The sequence below is a fragment of the Procambarus clarkii genome, chromosome 5 (assembly GCF_040958095.1).
Source record: "Procambarus clarkii isolate CNS0578487 chromosome 5, FALCON_Pclarkii_2.0, whole genome shotgun sequence".
Classification (NCBI taxonomy): Eukaryota; Metazoa; Arthropoda; class Malacostraca; order Decapoda; family Cambaridae; genus Procambarus; species Procambarus clarkii.
Genome location: NC_091154.1, coordinates 30,769,059 through 30,794,593, shown reverse-complemented (window position 1 = coordinate 30,794,593; position 25,535 = coordinate 30,769,059). Strand labels below are relative to the sequence as shown.

The 25,535-nt window shown below is 43.8% G+C and overlaps 1 protein-coding gene across 9 annotated transcripts in view; it reads right to left on the bottom strand.

The window, feature by feature from the left end:
- Window positions 1-25,535, bottom strand: part of LOC123762100 (beta-1,4-N-acetylgalactosaminyltransferase bre-4) — a 174,947-nt gene that overhangs the window by 38,316 nt on the left and 111,096 nt on the right. For 5 of the 9 annotated variants that reach the window (XM_045748419.2, XM_069300486.1, XM_069300471.1 and 2 more), the window contains one exon: window positions 18,148-18,193. The exons of 1 other annotated variant lie outside the window; for it this stretch is intronic. In XM_045748419.2, coding sequence (XP_045604375.1) covers window positions 18,148-18,193 — 46 coding nt within the window. Of the gene's footprint in view, window positions 1-18,147; window positions 18,194-23,304; window positions 23,692-25,535 lie in introns of those variants that run through there. 3 more of the 9 variants (XM_069300480.1, XM_069300507.1, XM_045748491.2) reach the window with 3 other exon arrangements.

Below are 25,535 nucleotides of genomic sequence, written 5' to 3'. Positions count from 1 at the left end.
AACCCCGCAAGCACAACTAGGTGAGTACACACACAAATAGGTGAGTACACACGGGTAAACAATACGATCGGATTATCATACAATCAGGTGAGCGTACAAACAATTGGGCGAGCAAACAGACGAACAGACAACAAAGAAAGTTATTACTTTCTTCCTTCAATAAAAGCACAGATACAATACCCTACTAAATCACGAGTCAAGCCTGGCCCCGGATTGGGCTTGGGAGAGTAGAACTCCCAGAACCCCCCCCCCCCATCCCTCCCCCCTAGGTACTGGTAATTGAGTGCTAACAGTACTACTAAAAGTAGTACTATTACCACTACAAATATTAAAGCACTAAGTACTAAAGCCCGTTTGATTAACTTGCAACTCCGTTCGCCAATGGTCTCTTAAACTGTTGACCAAAGGTTGACGCGTTGACAGCCCGCCATTATTCCCGCCCTGGGCACACACACACACACACACACACACACACACACACACACACACACACACACACACACACACACACACACACACACACACACGCACACACACGCCTGGCTATAGTCGCTAGGCTTGTCCTCCTCCTCACGCTCATTTTTCGCCTCGTCCGGAAAAAAAATAAGTGGACGTGTCCAACGACAATTATTGACACTCGCGTACACGCACAAAAGCTGACATTTTTCAGACTTTCTTCTCGTGATGCGTTTCCAAATTTCATTGTTCTTCAATGGAAGTGTTTGTGTATGGTTGGAGGGGAGGAGGGGGGTGAGGGGGGAGGACTCGCCTAGTTGTATTTGAGGGTGATTGAGCCACAGCTCTTGGGTCCCTCCTCTCTACCCTTAATCAACTGGTGTGTGTATATATATATAGGTGAGTAGGATCTAAGACACGAGAAAATTGTCATCATTACGTCATTACTACATTTCAAGTAAACCTAACCTAACCTAACCTAACCTAACCTAACCTAACCTAACCTAACCTAACCCAACCCAACCCAACCTATCATATCATATCATAGCCAAAATAAAGATATTACATTTTGGTTTACTTATCGTATGCATGTGGTGTGTGATATCACAGTTTGTATTCCGGCTTTGGTTGTAGATACTGTCGCATATGACCAAATCCACAAGGGCCGTGATGAGGGTTCGAACTTACGTCCGGGATGATCCCAGACGCGCCTTAGTCGATTGCGCCCACGACATGGTAAAAAGAATTGCAACCGGGAGTGATACTGCCCTCACACGGGTCCTGCAGCCTCTCCGAGACACAATCCCGGGTTTTACACTCCCCGGTTTACACTCCCACTTCGTCACATTGCCGTGTATACCTAAGCTATAAAATATATATACCATAAAATATACATGTCTCATTGAATATGACCGCATATTCTGTATTTACTATTTTCTGATTTAGGGCTTCTATCCCTCTGACTATTTTCTTAGCATCAGGGCTTAGCTGAAATATTTTTTCAGCTAAGCCCTGATGCTAAGAAAATAGTTAGAGGGATAAAAGCCCTAAATCAGAAAATAATAAATATAGAATATGCGGTCATATTCAATGAGACATGTTTGAAAGAAAACCTGCTGCCAGTATACACCAACATAAAATATACCTATACTTATAAAAACAAAAAGTTGTCGTTAGGATACAAGAGAGAGGAGGCTATCCAAAAGACACCAAATACAAGGCAGAATATACAGAATCTTACAGCCAAGTCAATTTGTGTATTGTATTATTTTAAATTTAAAATGCACCTGCTACAAACATATTATTTATACAAGGAGCAACACAATAGGAGAACAATAGATATAATGTCTTCCGAGTGAGTCACACCATCCCCAGCTGGGAGACACCAAACAGCTGACACGTAAACACAGACGAGCCCGCGTAAATTACCCGCCGATTTAATTCACATGTAACTCATAATCAATAATACGAACGATCTTAATATCAACATTAAAAAAGAAACACTATAAAAATATACACACACATATATATCACCCTGCAGCCATGGAGGGATGAGAAGCAGGTTGTGTGGCACTACATATGTGCATTTACATTGGCTAATACATATTTACCTCGCAGTATAGCTGAGGGAGGCGGGGCAGCCACCTTCAGCGAGAATCAGAAAACTAACGAGTACGTTGTTACAGACAGAACTAACAGAACTAACAGAACTAACCTTGTTACAGGCTCGTGCCGATAGGCTTTGAGACTCTGGGCGCCTGGGGTAAATGTGCACTTAAGTTCCTAAAGGAGGTGGGTGAGAAACTCGTTAGAAAAACTAAAGACTCAAGAGCGCCCAGTTTCCTGTTCCAGCGCCTCAGTGGCGCGATCCAGAGGGGGAAATGCGTGCTGTATTTCCGAAGATATGGATGAGGTCTTCGAACAGTGACTGTTATATGTGTGTGTGTGTGTTTTCTGTAAAATATACACTATATATATCATTCTACTAAATATGACAACTTACGAGTAGTAGTGACGTCAGAAAGTTATATCACATGTGACCACTCTAAGTGTGCTCCACTCAGAAATTAACAGTCAGAAATAAGAGTTGCAAACTGACGGAGCGCAGTAATAATCTCAACATCTCACACGCTTAGTGCGGTGCCACAACAACCAGGAAACTGAAGACAAGTGTGTTTGACTTCCACTGCGTTACATGCTATGATAAAGTCAACAAACGTAAGACTACCAGGACGAATAATGAGGTAACAATGCATGAAAACATAAAAGGTAACAAAAATCAATGAGAATAAAGGCAGTGATGAGAAAAATAATAAGACAACTACAGGAGGGTCAGAAGGTAATAAAAATTATTTGCCAGGAAATAAAAGAAACAGCAGGAGAAAATTATGCAGGAAATAAAAAGAACTGGAAGAACTATACGCATATATGCAGGCTGGGAACAGAGAGAGAGAGAGAGAGAGAGAGAGAGAGAGAGAGAGAGAGAGAGAGAGAGAGAGAGAGAGAGAGAGAGAGAGAGAGAGAGAGAGAGAGAGAGAGAGAGAGAGAGAGAGAGAGAGAGAGAGAGAGAGAGAGAGAGAGAGAGAGAGAGAGAGACACAATTGAAAGGGCATTCCATTTTCCAGCATACCACCCCCCACCATTCAGAGAGCACAACAAGAGCAGAGGGGTGTGATGCTATGTGTAAAAGAGGACCTGGACGCAACCAACAAGCGATGAATTGAACACCATGGGATCCTCACAATCTGTAAGATGCAGGATACATTCACTCGTTGACCAGACCACACACTAGAATGTGAAGGGACGATGACGTTTCGGTCCGTCCTGGACCATTCTCAGTCGACTTGAGAATGGTCCAGGAAGGACCGAAACGTTGTCGTCCCTTCACATTCTAGTGTGTGGTCTGCTCAACATACTTTAGCCATGTTATTGTGACTCATCGCCTTCATACATTCACTCATTTCATTTCTTTATTATGCACCCCCATACCCATCCCGTGGGCGGTGGTGGCAAGGGTTACAGAGGCACATAATGGGTTCAGAAACTGGACCCCATAGTTCGTTCAGCTAAGCAAGTGACAGTCATGTGAAGCTCGTTAGTCAATTGTTAATCTGCAGCATACTAGATCAAAACAGTAGCACACTGATAATGGGAGGATGTTGCATTGGCAGACGCAGCAACATCACAGGAAGTTGTTGATGTGATCAATGAGCCATTTAGAAACCCAAACCTCTATAATGGGAAACTTCAACCATGATACAATAGATTGGACAGGCGATGAGTCACAATAACGTGGCTGAAGTATGTTGACCAGACCACACACTAGAAGGTGAAGGGACGACGACGTTTCGGTCCGTCCTGGACCATTCTCAAGTCTGTCAAGATTGGACAGATTTATCACCAGGAGAACAGTTTCTTGGCCTGGTACAGGAGTCCTGTCTCCCACAACAGGTGACGGTAGAGGCAGCAACACCCTAGAGCTTGTGTTGACATCAGAGGAACTCATTATCGACCCAATACCCCTCGTGTGGGGTATATTATATTCTAAGATGGGTTACAATTATAGAAACCCATGTATAGGCTTGGGGGGCTGACAGCTGAGTGGACAGCGCTTGGGATTCGTAGTCCTGAGGTTCCGGGTTCGATCCCCGGTGGAGGTGGAAACAATTGGGCAGAGTTTTTTTCACCATGATGCTCTTGTTCACCTAGCAGTAAATAGGTACCTGGGAGTTAGACATCTGCTACGGGCTGCTTCCTGTGGGGATGTACAACAAAAAGGAGGCCTGGTCGAGGACCGGGCCGCTGGGACGCTAAACCCCGAAATCATCTCAAGATAACCTCAAGATAGGTCCATGATGATGACTTTCTAAGAGTTAGAGGAGTTGGAAAACACATCCTGGTGGAAATCAAGGCATGGAACATAAGAAAATGGACATAAGACATAAGACTCATGTCTTATTTTCTTAGACCATTTTCTTAGCTGGACATAAGAAAATGTCCAAAAGGTCATCACAGAACTCGTCCAACAATATGCAGCAAGAAGGAGAAAGAAAGGAAAGGGAACCAGACGGTTGACACAGGCACCATAAAAAAAAACTCTAATACCTATGCGCAACCTCTGGAGAAGGTTCAAAAGTGGGGGTCCAAGAGCTAATGCGCGCTCCTGCAGGCACAACTAGCTGAGTACACACACACACACACACACACACACACACACACACACACACACACACACACACACACACACACACACACACACACACACACACAGGGGCCTCGTAGCCCGGTGGATAGCGCGCAGGACTCGTAATTCTGTGGCGCGGGTTCGATTCCCGCACGAGGCAGAAACAAATGGGCAAAAGTTTCTTTCACCCTGAATGCCCCTGTTACCTAGCAGTAAATAGGTACCTGGGAGTTCGTCAGCTGTCACGGGCTGCTTCCTGGGATGTGTATGTGTGTGTGTGTGTGTGTGTGTGTGTGTGTGTGTGTGTGTGTGTGTGTGTGTGTGTGTGTGTGTGTGTGTGTGTGTGTGTGTGTGGGGTGTGGGGAAAAAAAAATATAAAAAAAGTAGTTAGTAAACAGTTGATTGACAGTTGAGAGGCGGGCCGAAAGAGCAAAGCTCAACCCCCGCAAACACAACTAGCTGAGTACACACACACACACGCACACGTGTGTGAGGAGATAACGTGCAGGAAAGTCCCAGCACACTCCCCCAACACACTACTAGCCACACAAGCATATGCGCAGTCCATACCACAAAGGAATATACCCTGCCGATAAAATAAACGGAAACAAAGCATGGGAAATAATTAACTTGTATCGGACAGACTATCAGGTCAGTGTACCAGTCGGCTACACTCGCCAGTATAGCCAGAATTTTGAATTCAACTATCAAGGGAAAGCGCCAAGCCATTATGACTATACAGCACTTGGAAGGGATCAGGATAAGGATTTGGGATGGGTTTGAGGGAAGGAATGGTGCCCCAACCATTCGGGGACGGTCGGGGATTGAACGCCGACCTGCACGAAGCGAGACCATCGCTCTACCGTCCAGCCCAAGTGGTTGGACCAGTACAGCTGGCAATCAAACACTGCAGAATCAGACACACAATAAATGAATAATGGATAACTACAGAACATAGGAGAGATACAAAAAATAACTTATTACGATAAATGAGAGATATATTCTTTGAAGGAGAAATAGGAAAACAATATATGAATGATTTAGCAGAGGGGAAGTGTGGAGGTGAACTGGGGATGGTAGGGGGGGGGTGGAGTGGGAAGGGTGAGAGGGGGGGGGGTGGAGAGGGGGGTGGAGTGGGAAGGGTGGGAAGGGGTGGAGTTGAGTCAGCAACTAAATATTCTGAGAATATTATCATAATAACGGGGCTGAAAATTAGACACCCAATCCACACATGTGTGAGCCAAGAAGGGAAAACAACGACGTATATTTTCCTTTTCTTGTCATTTTCACTTCTATCCCTGATTGATGATTGATTGATGAAGATTAAGCCACCCAAAAGGTGGCACGGGCATGAATAGCCCGTAAATCTATCTCTGTGTGTGGCTGGGTGCCTAACTGAACAACACTAAATAAACGTGTTTACTGTATCTAACTGACTCCAAATTTGCCAAATAAATTTATATGTATATAAGGAAGGAAGGAACTGTCAGGGGAAAGCGCCAAGTCATTACGACTATATAGCACTGGGAACGGGTCAGGATAAGGATTTGAGATGGGACGGGGGAAGGAATGGTGCCCAACCGTTTGGATAGTCAGGAATTGAACGCCGACCTGCATGAAGCGAGACCGTCGCTCTACCGTCCAGCCCAAGTGGTTGGACGTATGTATATGTAAGACAAATGCGTATTCAGCTGCTTTCTGTATAACTGATATATTAACGTATTAGTAAAGTACACTATGTAAATTAATATACTGGCCATTTACAGCTCCTGTTTTAGAAGATCATTCATTTTATCCTCTTGGAACTGGCCAATCAATACTGTAAGATCTGCAATTTCTTGCCAATGATTTTACAGCAAATTCTGTGAATTATGTGACTGACTATACAGCAGACTGGCCACAACGCTCCAAGCAACAGCCTGGTGGACCAAACTCTCACAAGTCAAGCCTGGCCTCGGGCCGGGCTTGGGGAGTAGAACAACTCCCAGAACCCCATCAACCAGGTATCAACCAGGTAACATCATACGTGTGTTCTAGTGTGAGGAGTTGTATGTGCTCTTGACAACTGGCATACACTTTAGCTTGATGAACGGGTAAATGTAATAAACAAATACATTCACAATACATGATTGAACTAAATTGAACAAATCGGTTATAGTTTGGTGCTACACCCAAATAGAAGCAACCTGTTGTATTATGGTGCTACATCCAAATAGAAGCAACCTGTTGTATTATGGTGCTACACCCAAATAGAAGCAAACTGTTGTATTATGGTGCTACACCCAAATTGCAGCAAGCTGTTGTGAGCAACATATTTGCTCATGCAAAGCATGATTTGCTTGAAGAAGAGGAACATATAATGGGTTGGAACACTACTAAACGAGGCATCAAGAGAGAACACTCACAGGAAACTAAAACAATTATAAAAAATATATTGTCAAGCAGTATAAACCACCAGTAACATTGCTGTAACTATTGGTTAAGACATTACAAGCACAACAACAAAACACACACACACATACCCCTACGTACCGAAGAAACAAGCAGAAGCAAGCAGGAAGCAGCAGCAGGTATCTACCTCCTAAGCACACCACCAATATCCTCTCCCCCACTTCAAAAAAAAAACTCCAGGCAATAAACACTGTTCTCCAGTACGTACACACACACACACACACACACACACACACACACACACACACACACACACACACACACACACACACACACACACACACACAGATGACAGATGAGGAATGTAGGATCCTCCAAGAGGACCTGAACAGGTTGCAAAGATGGTCAGAGAAATGGCTACTGGAGTTTAACGCGAGCAAATGTAAAGTTATGGAAATGGGATCAAATGACAGGAGACCAAAGGGACAGTACACAATGAAGGGGAACTTTCTACCTGTGACGATTCGAGAAAGAGACCTGGGAGTGGACGTGACACCTAATCTAACTCCTGAAGCACATATAAATAGGAAAACGACAGCAGCGTACTCTACACTGCCAAAAGTTAGAGCATCATTCAGAAACCTAAGGAGGCATTTAGGGTACTTTATACTGCCTACGTGAGACCAGTCTTAAGAGTATGCCGCACCATCATAGAGTCCCCACCTGAAGAAACACATAAGGAAACTGGAAAAGGTTCAGAAGTTTGTGACGAGGCTCGTCCTGGAGTTACGAGGGATGGGATATGAAGAGCGCCTGATGGAACTGTGCCTTACGACACTAAAAAAAAAGAAGGGAGAGGGAGGATATGACAGGAACGTATAATTATGTACTCGTACCGCGTCTACCTCACATACCCAAACACCAACAGGTTCTGATGGAAGGCTGGTCTAATGACAATATTGCACCATCTGTAGACAATTTTACCGGAATACCAGGCTTGACTGTTCCTCTACCTACCAGTCCTGCGGGCTTTATTCAAATGTTTATTACTCAAAGTTTGCTGTAATATATGGCCTTTGAGACCAATTTGTATGCTAGCCAAAGCAAAGTACGTAATGTGAGCACACCAACGAACAAATGGGAACCAGTGACAGTGAAAGACATAGCCCGATATTGATGGGCATTTGCCCCCTTGCCAACAATTCGTATGTACTGGCAAACAGGTAGATTGTGTTTACTAGTTGTGTTTTTGCGGGGGTTGAGCTTTGCTCTTTCGGCCCGCCTCTCAACTGTCAATCAACTGTTTACTAACTAACTACTAACTTACTAACTACTTTTTTTTTCCCCCACACCACACACACACACACACACACACACCAGGAAGCAGCCCGTGACAGCTGACTAACTCCCAGGTACCTATTTACTGCTAGGTAACAGGGGCACTTAGGGTGAAAGAAACTTTGCCCATTGTGCCATATTCCTAGTTTCAATACGTTTATGACATGTAAAAGATATGAAATGATTGGCAAGAATTTCCATCTTTATAACAATAAAGCCATTCCACGAGACAATGGAGACAAACTAATCAAAATTCGAACAGTCATGCAATACCTCCAACAGAAATTCAAATCAATATACATTCCACAGAAAAATTTGAGTTTGGATGAAGGCACAATGGCATGTCGTGGCCGTCTATCTTTCAAGACCTGTAAATCCCAATCAACCTGATAAATATGGAATAAAGCTTTACATGTTAGCTGAATCCAAGACTGGCTACATATTTGATGTTGAAATTTATGCAGGAAGAAGACGATTGAAACGGTAATGGGCTTGATTGAACCACTGCAGAACAAAGGTTACCATTTATATATGGACAACTATTATAATTCAGTTCGAATGAGTGAGTTGCTGCTTGAAAATGTGGTACCATACACCTATGGTACTATACCCCACCTATGGTACTATCAGATTGCAGCGTAGTGCACCTAAGACCCTTCACTTACAAGCAAAGGGTAAAATGCTGCCAGTTGATTCAAATTTTTTCAAAAGGAAGGACAACACTTTTATAATTCAAGTTCAAGTTCAAGTATGTTTATTGAGATAAGCAAGAAATGCATCTCAAAGGGATAGAGTAGCTTAGGCTATTTCTACCCCCCACTTTTATAATTTTGTGGAAAGATAAGCGAGTGGTTTCACTCATCACAAATTGCCACAATGCAGATACACAACGAGTGCAACGAAGGAAAAAGAGTGAAGAAACCCGATGGAATCTCTTCAGTGCAACAGGTCACTGTCAACAAGCCAAACGTGACTACAACACAAACATGAAAGGTGTTGATCACTTTGACCAAATGATCAAATATTATCATTTTACCAGGAAAACTTACAAATGAACGAAGAAAATGACGTTCTACTTTTTGCAAATGGCTCTCCACAATGCTCATGTGCTGTACAAACACTACACAACAGATGGAAAGAAACTTGAACATTACTTCATTTCCATGAAGCAGCAGCCATCACGTCACTACTGTTGTTTCATCCTAGTAAATGGCCTCAGGACAATGATGACATCCCACATGCTGCTGATGTAAATGGTAATGGAACCAATGGTACAACACCAGGACCATCAACACCAGGACCATCAACACCAGGACCATCAACACCAGGACCATCAACACCAGGACCATCAACACCCGGACCATCAACACCAGGACCATCAACACCAGGGCCATCAACACCAGGACCATCAACACCAGGACCATCAACACCAGGACCATCAACAGCCGGACCATCAACACCCGGACCATCAACACCAGGGCCATCAACACCAGGGCCATCAACACCAGGACCATCAACACCCGGACCATCAACACCAGGACCATCAACACCAGGGCCATCAACACCAGGACCATCAACACCAGGACCATCAACACCAGGACCATCAACACCAGGACCATCAACACCAGGACCATCAACACCAGGACCATCAACACCAGGACCATCAACACCCGGACCATCAACACCAGGACCATCAACACCAGGGCCATCAACACCAGGACCATCAACACCAGGACCATCAACACCAGGACCATCAACACCAGGACCATCAACACCAGGACCATCAACACCAGGACCATCAACACCAGGACCATCAACACCCGGACCATCAACACCAGGACCATCAACACCAGGACCATCAACACCAGGACCATCAACAGCCGGACCATCGACACCAGGACCATCAGGTGTGAGGCGCGGACCTTCACCTGTAAATGTCCCTTCATCGTCAGTCAGAAGACGATAGTGTGATTGTCCCTAGTGGTTCTGCTGATAGCAAAAAATCCCGTATTGTGGATAATCCAGAATGTTTGAAGAGACAATTGTGGCATTCCCAAGTCAAGATACAGAAGTAACTGAGGTGTCGTGTTTGTAAACTGTGTGGCATGAGGAGGGACACAAGGTATAAGTGCCAGACGTGTAACGTGGCACTGTGTCCTAACCCGTCCTCTTAAAAATAACGTCACTTTTCGCTGGTATGCGCGCTATGGCCAAATTTGGACGTAATTTGAAATGAAATCGACTCACAAAAATGACGTACTGTTCCGTTTTCTGTTGGAGTCGTCCGGCCTACCATGCTGGACCAGATACCATCGCAAGAAACAATTCTGGGCTCACGAGCAGTAATGTCCGCCCACCATCCACTCCACCTATATAAAAAAAACATGGGTTGACCCTTCAGTTTTCCTGGAGCAGGTGGAGTGGATACAATGTTCAACTCCATGTCATGCTCGAGAAACAACACTGTATTGGTAAGTACAAAAACCTTCAGTTTTTTATATATTTTATATTGTTGTTTATACGTTATCGTTTTGTATTGAAATATTGTTCTTCAATATGCCCCTTATATCCATCTAAAGCATTCTATTAGGAACAATTTCATACCAAAATGAGCGCTGTAACACAAACATTGACGTTAGCGACCAGAAAAAATACCAAACATTTGTGGGCGGGAATTGATAGTGTAGCAGGTGAGTGACTGGGCCCTCCTTCGCGGCTAACCCGTGGCCCGTCTTCAACTCGTCCGCGGGTGGAGCATGACCCGGTTTTATTTATATATATGCATATAGTCCTCTAGAGAATTCTATTGCGAACCCATTGATACCAAAATAAAAGACCTAGGACTAAAATTAAGGTGACCAAAGTGAAAAAAGAGTGTAAACATTTTATCACTCTTGGGCGCTCCTGGGTAACTCGCTCTCACTTTCTCTGTTTGCTGCGGGTGGTAAGCCGGGTTTTTGGTGTTTATATGCATTTACTCCTCTAGAGAATTCTATTGCGAACACATTGATACCAAATTTAAAAACCTAGGACGAAAATTAAGGTGACAAAGTTGAAAAGATTATACACTTTTCAGTATTACCACGCTCCCGCGGAACGTCCAAAACCACACCTTCTAGGGTAGGTGAAATGCTGGCTCGCCCAGAGCGCGAAAGTGTGGAACTTATAAAATACTCAGGGGAATTGACGAAGTGGAAATAGATGAAATGTTCACACGTAATAATAACAGAATGAGGGGACATGGGTGGAAGCTGGAAACTCAGATGAGTCACAGAGATGTTATGAAGTTTTCTTTTAGTGTGAGAGTAGTGGAAAAATGGAATGCACTTGAGGAACAGGTTGTGAAAATAAACTCTATTCATAATTTTAAAACTAGATATGATAGGGAAATGGGACCGGAGTCATTGCTGTAAACAACCGATGGCTAGAAACGCGGGATCCAAGAGTCAATGCTCGATCTTGCAGGCACAAATAGACAATAGGCGGTTGTTCAACGTCCTCCCAGCGACTATAAGAAATATTGCCGGAACAACCGTGGACATCTTCAAGAGAAAACTAGACTGTGTTCTAAAAGAAGTTCCGGACCAGCCGGGATGTAGTGGGTATGTGGGCCTCCGGGCTGCTCCAAGCAACAGCCTGGTGGACCAAACTCTCACAAGTCAAGCCTGGCCTCGGGCCGGGCTTATGGAGTAGAACTCCCAGAACCCCATCAAGCAGGCGAGTGTACACACACACACACACACACACTTCCTGTAGCAACCAAACACGTCAACTATTTATAACACTCTACTAAAATACCACACAACACAGTAAGCGAGCAAAAAGTCAAAGCGTTCGGAGGCTTCCTATTCATAGCAGTGATCCAGAGTGGACGGGCCCCGGGCGGGTCGCTAACCTTGTTTATAAATACCATCTGAGTAAACCATTGTTTCCCACCTGCATCAGCCGCATTGTAATTTATTCATCGCGCTAAAATATTCCATCGTAAATTGCATTTTTATTATTATTATTATTATTATTATTATTTAACACTACAGCCACACATTTTTTTTTAACCATTCGGGATCCTAATAAGTGATCCTATAACCATTCGGGATCCTAATAAGTGATCCTATAACCATTCGGGATCCTAATAAGTAATTCTATAACCATTCGGGATCCTAATAAGTGATCCTATAACCATTCGGGATCCTAATAAGTAATTCTATAACCATTCGGGATCCTAATAAGTGATCCTATAACCATTCGGGATCCTAATAAGTGATTCTATAACCATTCGGGATCCTAATAAGTGATCCTATAACCATTCGGGATCCTAATAAGTGATCCTATAACCATTCGGGATCCTAATAAGTGATCCTATAACCATTCGGGATCCTAATAAGTGATCCTATAACCATTCGGGATCCTAATAAGTGATCCTATAACCATTCGGGATCCTAATAAGTGATCCTATAACCATTCGGGATCCTAATAAGTGATCCTATAACCATTCGGGATCCTAATAAGTGATTCTATAACCATTCGGGATCCTAATAAGTGATCCTATAACCATTCGGGATCCTAATAAGTGATCCTATAACCATTCGGGATCCTAATAAGTGATCCTATAACCATTCGGGATCCTAATAAGTGATCCTATAACCATTCGGGATCCTAATAAGTAATTCTATAACCATTCGGGATCCTAATAAGTGATCCTATAACCATTCGGGATCCTAATAAGTGATTCTATAACCATTCGGGATCCTAATAAGTGATCCTATAACCATTCGGGATCCTAATAAGTGATCCTATAACCATTCGGGATCCTAATAAGTGATTCTATAACCATTCGGGATCCTAATAAGTGATCCTATAACCATTCGGGATCCTAATAAGTGATCCTATAACCATTCGGGATCCTAATAAGTGATCCTATAACCATTCGGGATCCTAATAAGTGATCCTATAACCATACGGGATCCTAATAAGTGATCCTATAACCATTCGGGATCCTATAATCAGCGCTGGGATTGAACTAGCGTTTATGCATCTCCTTACGAACCTGGAGGGGCCAGATTCACGAAGCAGTTACGCAAGCACTTACGAACGTGTACATCTTTCCTCAATCTTTGACGGCTTTGGTTTACATTTATTTAACAGTTTACAAGCATGAAAATTTCTTAATCAACTGTTGTTATTGTTATAAACAGCCTCCTGGTGCTTCCGAGCTCATTAACTGTTTAATTATTGTAAACAAAGCCGCCAAAGATTGAGAAAAGATGGACAGGTTCGTAAGTGCTTGCGTAACTGCTTCGTGAATCTGCCCCCCCCCCAGTCTCTATTCAAAAAGAAAAACATCATCATCGTATTATTATGTACTCCTTAATGTTATCCAAGGAGTGTACTCACCTAGTTGTGCTTGCGGGGGGGGGGGGTTGAGCTTCGGCTCTTTAGCCCCGCCTCTCAATTGTCAATCAGCTTGAGTACAGGTTCCTGAGCTTATTCAGCTCTATCATATCTACATTTGAAACAGTCTCTCTCTCTCTCTCTCTCTCTCTCTCTCTCTCTCTCTCTCTCTCTCTCTCTCTCTCTCTCTCTCTCTCTCTCTCTTTTCACTCTCCTCTCTCTCTCTTTTCTCTCTTCTCTCTCTCTCTTTTCTCTCTCTCTCTTTCTCTCTTTTATGCGTATTTACTCTTTACTATTTGAATTTGGAAAATCGAGTTATTAGCTCTTGGACCCCGCCTTTCTAACCGATCTATTTTTCCTTAATATATCTACTACATATATGTATCTCTAACACACGCGCACACATCCCCAGGAAGCAGCTGTCTATCAGATACCTATTTACTGCTAGATGAACAGGTACATCAGGGTGAAAGAAACTCTGCCCATTTGTTTCCGCCATCGCCGGGGATCGATGGCGGAAACTCCCAGGAACCTATTTTACTGCTAGGTAACAGGGGGTATAGGGTGAAAGAAACTCTGACTATTGTTTGTCGCCGGCGCCCGGGATCGAACCCGGGACCACAGGATCACGTGCCCAGCGTGGTGTCCGCTCGGCCGACCGGCTCCCCTTGTGCATGTACCGCTCATGTTAAATAGTCCATCCTGGTCTACCCTGTCAATTCCTCTGAGGATTTTGTATGTAGTAATCATATCTCCCCGTACACGCTCATGTACACCCAGTACACGCTCTTCTGACTTCCAGCGACGTGAGGTGCAGTTCACGCAGCCTTTCCTCGTAACTCATGCCTCTTAGTTCCGTAACTATCTTGAGGTTATCTTGAGACGATTTCGGGGCTTTGCGTCCTCGCGGCCCGGTCCTCGACCAGGCCTCCTTTTTGTTACACCCCGCCCCAGGAAGCAGCTGTCTAACTCCCAGGTACCTATTTACTGCTAGGTGACAGGAGCATCAGGGTAAAAGAAACATTTTGCCCATTTGCCCATTGCCCAGAAACATTTTGCCCATCCAATATACACATGGAAAATACTGGAGGGTCAGGTCCCAAATCTACACAGTAAAATAACAACGTACTGGAGTGAACGATATGGAAGAAAATGCAAGATTGGACCAGTGAAGAGCAGAGGTGCCATAGGCACAATCAGAGAACACTGTATAAACATCAGAGGTCCACGGTTGTTCAACGTCCTCCCAGCGACTACAAGAAATATTGCCGGAACAACTGTGGACATCTTCAAGAGAAAACTGGACGGTTTTCTAAGAGAAGTTCCGGATCAGCCGGGCTGTGGTGGGTACGTGGCCCTGCGGGCCGCTCCAAGCAACAGCCTGGTGGACCAGACTCTCACAAGTCGAGCCTGGCCTCGGGCCGGGCTTGGGGAGTAGAAGAACTCCCAGAACCCCATCAACCAGGTATCAACCAACCAGGTACCCAGCTGTCAGGCGCACAACTAGCCTAGTGTGTGTGTTGCTTACATCAATACGCCAGAAGGAGTGTGCTGATGATCTCCTCACGTTCAGGACCTGTACCACCAGGAGAACTTGGGAACCACACCTGCATCCAACGGGAGTCACAAGTGCACTGACACCACACCCCCAACCCACACCTGTCACTGTTACCCCCTTATGCACGGTACACGCACAAGGGGAGGACACAGGTGGAAGCTTAGTACTAAAATGAGCCGCAGAGACATTAGCAAGAAATTAAGATAGGTGTAGGGAGCAGGAGGCCAGATACAAGGTATCATTTGGGAGATGAAACACTTCAAGAGTCAGAGAGAGATAAAGACTTGGGGGTTGACATCACGCCAGACCTGTCCCCTGCAGCCCATATCAAGAGGATAACATCAGCGGCATATGCCTGGTTGGCTACCATAAGAACGGTTTTTAGAAACTTGTGTAAAAAATCAATCATAATTTTGTATACCACATATGTCAGACCAATCCTGGAGTATGCAGCCCCAGCATGGAGTCCATATCTAGTCAAGGATAAGACTAAACTGGAAAAGGTTGAAAGGTTTGCCACCAGACTAGTACCCGAGCTGAGAGGTATGAGTTACGAGGAGAGACTACGGGAATTAAACCTCACGTCGCTGGAAGAGAGAAGAGTTAGGGGTTACATGATCACCACATTCAAGATTCTCAAGGGAATTGATAGGGTAGATCAAGACAGGCTATTTAACACAAGGGGTACACGCACTAGGGGACACAGGTGGAAACTGAGTGCCCAAATAAGCCACAGAGATATTAGAAAGACCTTTCTTAGTGTCTGAGTGGTTGACAAATGGAATGCATTAGGAAGTGATGTGGTGGAGGCTGACTCCACACACAGTTTCAAGTGTAGATATGATAGAACCCAATAGGCTCAGGAACCTGTACACCTGTTGATTGACGGTTGAGAGGCGGGACAAAAGAGCCAGAGCTCAACCCCCGCAAGCACAACTAGGTGAGTACACACACACACACACACACACACACACACACACACACACACACACACACACACACACACACACACACACACACACACAGGATGAGAGCTACGCTCGTGGTAACTACACTTAGGTAATAACACACACACACACACTTTTCTAGAGGAGAAGTAGATTGGTTAGAAAGGCGGGGGGCCACGAGCTAACAGCTCGATCCTGCAGGCACCAATAGTGAATACACACAGTAACTACACACAAAATCATAGAAATTGTTGAAAGTTTTCTTTTAGCATAAGAGTAGGGGGAAAATGGAATGAACTAAAGGAGCACGTTGTAAAAGCAAACTCAATTGATAATTTAAAAAAAATAGATATACTAGTGAAATAAGTCAGAGTCTCTGAGCATTATACAACCAGTTGCTAGAGAGACAGGATCCAAGAGATAAAGCTCGACACTACAGGTACACGTTGGCACTCCAATGCACTCCAGAATACAATAACTACCACGCTATCGTACGACGCACCTGTTATAAGGGAGATACCATCAAGGAACAACAGTTTGGTGACTCGGGACGCCAGTCTGATTGCAAGGTACAACACTACAGGGGGGGAAGCCTCCATCACCCTCACCCTTGTTACCTTTGAACTATATGTTTAACACTTCTCTAACCCTGTCCATGGAGGACAGAAGAAAATGTATATATGCTGCTTAGCATTGTAAATGTGTGGCCACGTCTGTGGTAGAAAATAATAAAAAAAAAAAAAAAAATAAAAAAAAAACTTGTTACCTTACCTTACCTTGCGGTTACCTTGCGATGATTTCGGGGTTCAACGTCCCCGCGGCCCGGTCATTGATCAGGCCTCCTGGTTGCTGGACTAGTCAGCCAGGCTGTTGGACGCGGCTGCTCGCAGCCTGACGTATGAGTCACAGCCTGGTTGATCAGGTATCCTTTGGTATCAGATATCCTATACCAGTAACCAGGTATCAACCAGGAGGTGTTTGTCAAGTTCTCTCTTGAACACTGTGAGGAGTCGGCCAGTTATGCCCCTTATGTGTAGTGGAAGTGTTGAACAGTCTCGGGCCTCGGATGTTGATAGTTCTATCTTGAACACTGTGACTGTGAGGGGTCGGCCAGTTATGCCCCTTATGTGTAGTGGAAGTGTTGAAGAGTCTTGGACCAATGATGTTGATAGAGTTCTCTCTCAGAGTACCTGTTGCATCTTTGCTTTTCAACGGGGGTATTCTGCACATCCTGCCATGCCTTCTGGTCTCATGTGATGTTATTTCTGTGTGCATAGTTAAGATGTTTTACTGAGTGGATTCTAGCAGTAGAGGATCTCTGCACGCTCTCCAGGTCAGCAATTTCTCCAGCTTTGAAAGGGGCTGTCATTGTGCAGCAGTACTCCACTCTAGAGAGCACTAGCGTCTTGAAGAGTATCATCACTGATATAGCATCTCTACTGTGAAAGGTTCTTGTTATCCAACCTGTCATTTTTCTTGCAGTTGTGACGGCTACTTTATTGTGTTCTTTAAAGGTAAGGTCTTCCGACATGAGTACACCCAGATCCTTTACATTGCTTTTTCGTTCTATGTTATGACTTCACTGCATTTTGTATGTAGTTCCCATTTTTTATATTTTCATTTTTCCGTAGCGCATGAGCTGGAACTTATCTTCGTTAAACACCATATTATTTTCTGTAGTCCATAGAAAGACCTGATTTACATCAGTTTAAAGGTTTGCCGTGTCCTCTATGTTGTCTACTCTCATAAAAATCCTAGTGTCATCTGCAAAGGATGATACAGTGCTATAGATTGTGTTATGGAGAGTAATTGCTCGCTCGATTGATTGACATATCTTTATCAATCAATCAATCAGAAGACAAAGACAGATGAAGACAACTCACCTAGCCTCCGATATGTGCCTCCGCCCGGCTGCCATGGTGAGGTTACCTGCAAAAACAGAAGGTAATCATGGTAATCAATCCTTCGTTATTTAATTAAGCGAAATGTTACATTATTTTGTAGTGAACACGACTGGTCCGGATGACGCAACTGACAATTTAGAATTTTAAATTTTATTTGTGGTTTGAGAGAGAGAGAGAGTGAGAGAGAGAGAGAGTGAGAGAGAGAGAGAGAGAGAGAGAGAGAGAGAGAGAGAGAGAGAGAGAGAGAGAGAGAGAGAGAGAGAGAGAGAGAGAGAGAGAGAGAGAGAGAGAGAGAGAGACAGAGAGAGACAGAGAGAGACAGACAGACAGACAGACAGAGAGACAGAGAGAGAGGGGAGCCAGCTGTGTAACACACCACCTAGTGTCCACCTGGGGCGCCCCACCTGACCACCTATCTTCCCCCACTAACACCCACGGCTCTACGGGGATTAGAGACGAGAATTCCCCCATGTATTCCGCAGGCTGGGAGCTGTCCCCTTACCCTTACCGCTGTTCATTCTCTTGCCTCACCCTACCAAGAATGCTTTAGGATGAGAGAATTGGGTGTGTATTTACTTGATTCAAGCTGAGCTGTATTCATAATGGGTACAGGATACAGTTGGCGCCATCTGTTGACAAGGGCAACATAGAAGGCTGATCATCCCCCCTAACTCACCCTTACTTTCTCCCTTTCACCCTTACTTTCTTTACTTACCTTACTTTCTCTCTCTCTTGCCCTTTCCCCTACTCCTTCTAGCTCCGTCTAATTACCCAAAACTACTCAAAGCTAGCCAAAGCTACCCACAGCCTCCTAGCATTACGTAAGTAACGAAGAAATATGACATATTTGTTCGCTATAACGCTAGTGCTGAATGTAGATCACGAAAAAAATATATATTTTTTTTAACTCTGAACTAATATAATTTTATAACGAAATTAAGTGGCAGCTGACGCTATAGGAAGTCGACGATCCAAGCGACAACCTTGTGGCTTTGGGTAATTAGATGGACCCAATTTCGTTATAAACTTATATTATTTCAGAGTACAAATATCATAATTTCTTCATTACTTACGTAATTGCTAGGAAGCTTTGGGTAATTAGACGTACAGCTCCTTCTCTCCACCCCTATTCTATCTCCAGACCAGGAGGCATGGCAGGTATTCTCACGGTATTCATAAGAGAACTTGATACACACCAGAAGGGACACCTGATCATCCCGGCTTTGATTCATACGACAGGCTGTGTGTGAGCAGCCGCGTCGAAAAGCCTAGTTGCCGCGGGAACGATGGACCTCAGAATCATCGAAAGGTGAAGGTATATATATATATATATATATATATATATATATATATATATATATATATATATATATATATATATATTAAGGTAATCTCCCGTATTCCCCTCTCCCTATTTCTCTCTTAATCCCCCTTCCCTTTAGCTCCTTTCCCATACTCCATTTTGACCCTCCTCCCCTCCTCTTTCTCTCTCTCTCTCTCCCTAACTCTCCCTCATTCCTACTTTCTAACTTTCCCTTTAGTACGTGTCCGTCTCCCTAACTCTCCCTTTCCTATCACGGCATATGTTTTACCTTCTCGCTCTGCTTCCTCGTTCCGCGCCTCTCCACAAAGACCACCACTCTCCAACTGGTAAGAAAATAATAGCACACTCTTAGAGAAAGTGTGTGTTGAGGCACACACACTTTAGAGAAAGTGTGTGTTGAGGCACACACTTTCACACAGGGAGTTTGGTTGACAAATGAAATGCATTAGGAAGCAATGTGGTGGAGGCTGACTCCATACACAGTTTCAAGTGTAGATATGATAGAGCCCAGTAGGCTCAGGAACCTGTACACCTGTTGATTGACGGTTGAGAGGCGGGACCAAAGAGCCAGAGCTCAACCCCCGCAAACACAACTAGGCGAGTACACTTTAGAGAAAGTGTGTGTTGAGGACGCACTTCTCTCCGGGAGTATAACACTGGAATATCAACAGTCAACCTTTGGATACACCCCCAGAGCCAGGAGAAGTTAATACCAGCCGCGCGGCCACCGGCACGTATGAGGTATGTATATACATACTAGGTCACTAGCATCTTCTGGCCCACAACCACGTACTTGGTCACAAGCACGTACTGGGCCACAACCATGTACTTGGTCACAAGCACGTACTGGGCCACAACCATGTACTTGGTCACAAGCACGTACTTGACCACACGCACGTACTTGGTCACAAGCACGTACTTGGCCACAAGCACGTACTTGGCCACAACCACGTACTTGGTACATATCTTCAAGGATACAAATATGTACTATACATATACGTATTAGGCCACAAGCATATACAATGTATATATATATATAGATATACATATTAGGTCCTGACAGCTGAATGGACAGCGCTCGGGATTCGTAGTCCTAAGTTTCCGGGTTCGATCCCCGGCGGAGGTGGAAACATATGGGCAAGATTTTCTTTCACCCTGATGGCACTGTTCACCTAGTAGTAAATAGGTACCTGGGAGTTAAGACAGCTGCTACGGACTGCTTCCTGAGGGGAGGGGGGGGGAGGTGTAACAAAAAAGGAGGCCTAGTCCATGTATCATGTATACATGTATCTCCCTGTAGATACATTTGTGCTAGCCTGTGTCGTCTGCAGAATTTGGGATTAACGAGGACAATCCTGATTCTAGGTCAATGATTGGCCGCCTGACAGTGCTTCCTGAGGCACTCCACTTGTTACGTTTCCTCCATGCGGCTGATTCAATGTTCAGTATCACATATTCAGTAAGTTAGTATTGCTTTTGCTTCACTTTCTGAAAGTCAGTATACCTGGAGCATACCTGGAGAGGGTTTAGGGGGTTCTACTTCCCGCGAGCCCGGCCTGGGACCAGGCTCACCTTCTAATAGTCCAACAGGGTGTTTGTTGCTTGGAGCGGCCCGCAGGCCCACATATTCACCACAGCCTGGTTGGCTTGGCACTTCTTGCAAGAACTTGTCTAAGTACCTCTTGAAGACATCCACCTTTGTTCCGGCAATATTTATAATTTCAGTGCCTTCCGTTGTTTATTTTCTGCAAGTCTCTCTTTTATCCAGACTCTTAATCTCTCTCTCCAGTTCCACGGACCAAGTTTAGTAACCACTCTTCTGTGTGTCACTTCGACAAAGGCTTTCCGGGAAACTCATATTGGAGTCCAAGTTTTGTAAATACAAATAAATAACTATATGTTCACAGGTGAGGATCTTTTTATTTCTGAACTACAAATGCGTGTTCCGTTAGGCTGCGGTCCTCTGGCGCTGTCTCTAATTTTCGCTTACGTTAGGCTTGCCAGCCTCGCTGTTAAACTATTAGTTGAATTAATGCACACACACTTCCTGTCGCCTACCTTGGAGACTGGTGGGACGTACGCTGGTTTCCACAGTCAGTTGGTAGTACCTTGACCTGGTCTAGTGACGTGTTAAACGTTACGTCAGTGAGAAACATCACTTGACGCTTCAACTCGCTCATCTGGTCCTGCTGAGTTGTTTACAGTTTGTGTCGATACATTTGTTTATTTCTGTCGAGGTTGATGACATGAAAAATATTTTCTGTGCCTACATATTTGTTTAGCTGTACAGAGAATTGGCTGAAAACAATAATTCAAAACACACACAAAAGAAATGAGATGAAACTAACGACGTTCCAATCCTCATATCACTTCCCAGAGATACTGACATAGTGTGTTCTCCTATACCCTGCATCTCCCCATCATATAATATATGTAGGCGATATCTCCATAAAATCTATCTAATCACCTGTCTTCCCCCTCCCCCAAATACTCTTACTCATACAACCCAGTCACACACTTATCCATTCACAAAAATCGTACCATCCATCATTAGGGGGGGCCAGAATTATTGTCTTATTATGGTAACAATAGCGAGCTCCAGGCTACGGAAAAACAAAAAGTCGTTTTGGCGCGCAAATTAGGGCGTGTGTGCGCCAAAATAGCGCGCCTGTAAAACAAAGGAGTTTTTCTATTTGTAGTTTTTTGTGTTCAATATCAGTAATATTAAAAGAGTGTGATAACGGCACTTGGCAGCCTCACATCGTGATTGGGTGAGGTGATATGTTACAACAGTTAACTGTTGTAACGTATCACCTCACCCAAATGCAGATATAAAATCGAAGCTGTTTAAACTCTTGTTTAGTTATAGTTGTGTGTGTGTAAACTAAAGTCTTTGAAAATGTAATAAGTTATTACGAAACGCGTTCAAGTGTCGCGTCAGACTAGAAATAAAAATGAATTTTGGAGAATTGATTTTTCAGTTACCATCAACAGTGAAAAGAAATATAAGAAATATTGAGAAAATTCGTGTTAGAATTATTAATCTTACTTTTTCGGTCATATTTAATAATATATGTCTACAGGAAAGACTGCTACCAAAATATACTAATATATATATATATATATATATATATATATATATATATATATATATATATATATATATATATATATATATATATATATATATATTTATTTATATATATATATATTTATATATATATAATATGTATTACATATATATAATATGTATTATATATATATATATAATTTATATATGAAAACAAACTTTGTTTTTTAATGCACAATATACTAATACATAATACAAATAATTTGTATTTGAGAAAATTCCAATTTTGAATAAGCAGCATGTTAAAACTGATGAACCAACCAGTCTTTGGGGTTGCCAGCTGGATGGAACATTGTATGTGTGTGTTCTCAACTAGTTGTGCTTGCGGGGGCTGAGCTCTGGCTCTTTGGTCCCGCCTCTCACCGGTCAATCAACAGGTGTACAGGTTCCTGAGCCTACTGGGCTCTATCATATCTACACTTGAAGCTGTGTATGGAATCAGCCTCCACCACATCACTTCCTAATGCATGGAGTGGCACACACACATGTATGTGTGTGTGTGTGTGTGTGTGTGTGCGGGCGCGCGCGTGCGTGCCCATCCGTTCCTATCCACCTATTCCTTAAGTCCTCACCACTACCACCACCACTATTACTCATCATTAACCAGCTCCTGACCAACACCACCAAAATGATACCCCTAAAAAAAGTCCAGTCTAATAAAAATCAACGAATTTTGCCTTACCTCTGAAGTCTTGAGCAGGAAGGAGCACGAGGGAGAGAGAGGGGGTGGTTGATGGGGGGGGGGGGGCGGGATGGGATCAGCCAAACGTTTAATGTTATGAACGTTTCATCTCCGAGTCGACCTGCCTCCTTCCTGGCCTCTTGACCCCGGGCAACACCATACTCGAATTGGCCGCCGGTCTTACGGGTATAGCTGGTATTGGGGGGATTGGGTATTGGGGGGAGGAAAGGAGGCTGGCGCCACGGGTGTGTGGGGGAGCCGCCACCAGATAGCACCGCTTTCCACCACACGTCCAGCGACACTGGTTGCTGCTTCTGACCAGCCCACACTCACTCACACTCACCACCACCACCACCACCTTGGCGCGCAGCAGCAGCAGTCGCCCGCCCTGCCTACTAATCTGCCCACCTGCCTGCTGCTTCCCCATGCCACGCCCTCTCAACCCTCCACTCCCTCTGTGTCTCCATTCTTCACTGTATGCCTTTTTTGTTGTTTTTAGTCTGCCTGTCTGCCTTTGCCTTGCCTGTCTTCTTCCACCTGTCTGCCCCTCTCTATTACCCAAGCTAGCCGCCTAGACCACCTTGCTCCTACTGATTTTCTCACTAATACGTCTCGTTAATGTGATTCATTGTGCAGGCTGTTTAAAGATTTATCTTGTGTGTGTCATTCAATAAGCTCATTTATTTTGTGATGTGAAAGATTTCTCTCCTTTGATTCATTTATCTGTTACCTTTATATATATTAGCCTAGCTAGTTGTATAAATTAATCACCTTTCAAGAATTCTGATCATTTAATAAATTTATTCAATCCCCCCCCCCCCTCCTCCTCGCTGATGTAAAGTAACACAGCTAGTTACAAGAGGTTATATTTGTGTAACAAGCATTAGGAAACAACTCATGAACGTATGGATGTCCAATACGAGTACATATTATTGACGCGCTCCTAAGTGGGGAAGTATGTAATTATGTGAATTATTCAAGGTGTTTGTCTGCAGGTGATGAGTATAGATGAGGTGTGAGAGACGAGTCGAACAGCGAAGACTCTCACTCTTGCACATGGTCTTAACAAATAATTCATGTGGTTTATATATATATATATATATATATATATATATATATATATATATATATATATAAACTGAAAACTCACACCCCAGAAGTATAAGTATTGGATTAAGGCGTCCTGTAGATACCAGTTGCGTTGCTCCTGGCAGTATGGGTTCGAGTCACTTCTGGGGTGTGAGTTTTCAGTTGCATATAGTCCTGGGGACCATTCAGGCTTCTTCGCATATATATATATATATATATATATATATATATATATATATATATATATATATATATATATGAAGGAATGAGGCAGGAAATTCCTTAAGTACTTTCGTATTTAATAATACATCTTCAGAAGCACTGATCCTTTTAAAGGTGTATTATTAAATACGAAAATACCTATGGAATTTCATGTTTCATTCCTTCTTTCGTGGTCTGAAATTGTCACACTGTTCGTCACGTGTTAATTTCTTCGTGATTTACACACACACACACACACACACACACACACACACACACACACACACACACACACAAGAGTGAGTCCGTCACTGGCATTCGGACCCTCTTGCAGGGAAAGAAAAGACGTAGCAAATATAGAGTATATACGGACCCATATAGCTGTACCCGCCGACCCCTCCCTCTACTTATGTTTCCCGTTAGCAGTTTCAAGAGGCAGTTTCCTCACGTTGTGAACATTACCGCATTGAACAAAACCTATTATTTGATATCTATATTAAAATGAAAGTAATGAGTTGGGAAGTAAGGCCAAAGACCAACAGCTTTAACTGAGAGAGAGAGAGAGACCGTGTCATCCTAGATACGCGCAAGCCTCACCAGGTGCATAAAGCTGTGCTGCTTTCCTCTTTACCCCTATTCTCTCTCTCTCTCTCTCTCTCTCTCTCTCTCTCTCTCTCTCTCTCTCTCTCTCTCTCTCTCTCTCTCTCTCTCTCTCTCTCTCTCTCTCTCTCTCTTACCCTCCTCTCCCCCTCCCACCCCTCACACACCTACCGTTCCTCCTTATTTTAATTATTTATCTATCTGCGGAAGACCTGACCAAGATTATATAGAGGAGACTGTACTCCCTGCACCCCAGCACCCCCCCTACCTGAAGACAGGACAACGCCTTCTCCCTGCCCAGCCTGCCTCGTGATGGTGATCAGGCCACCTGTCCCCAAGCC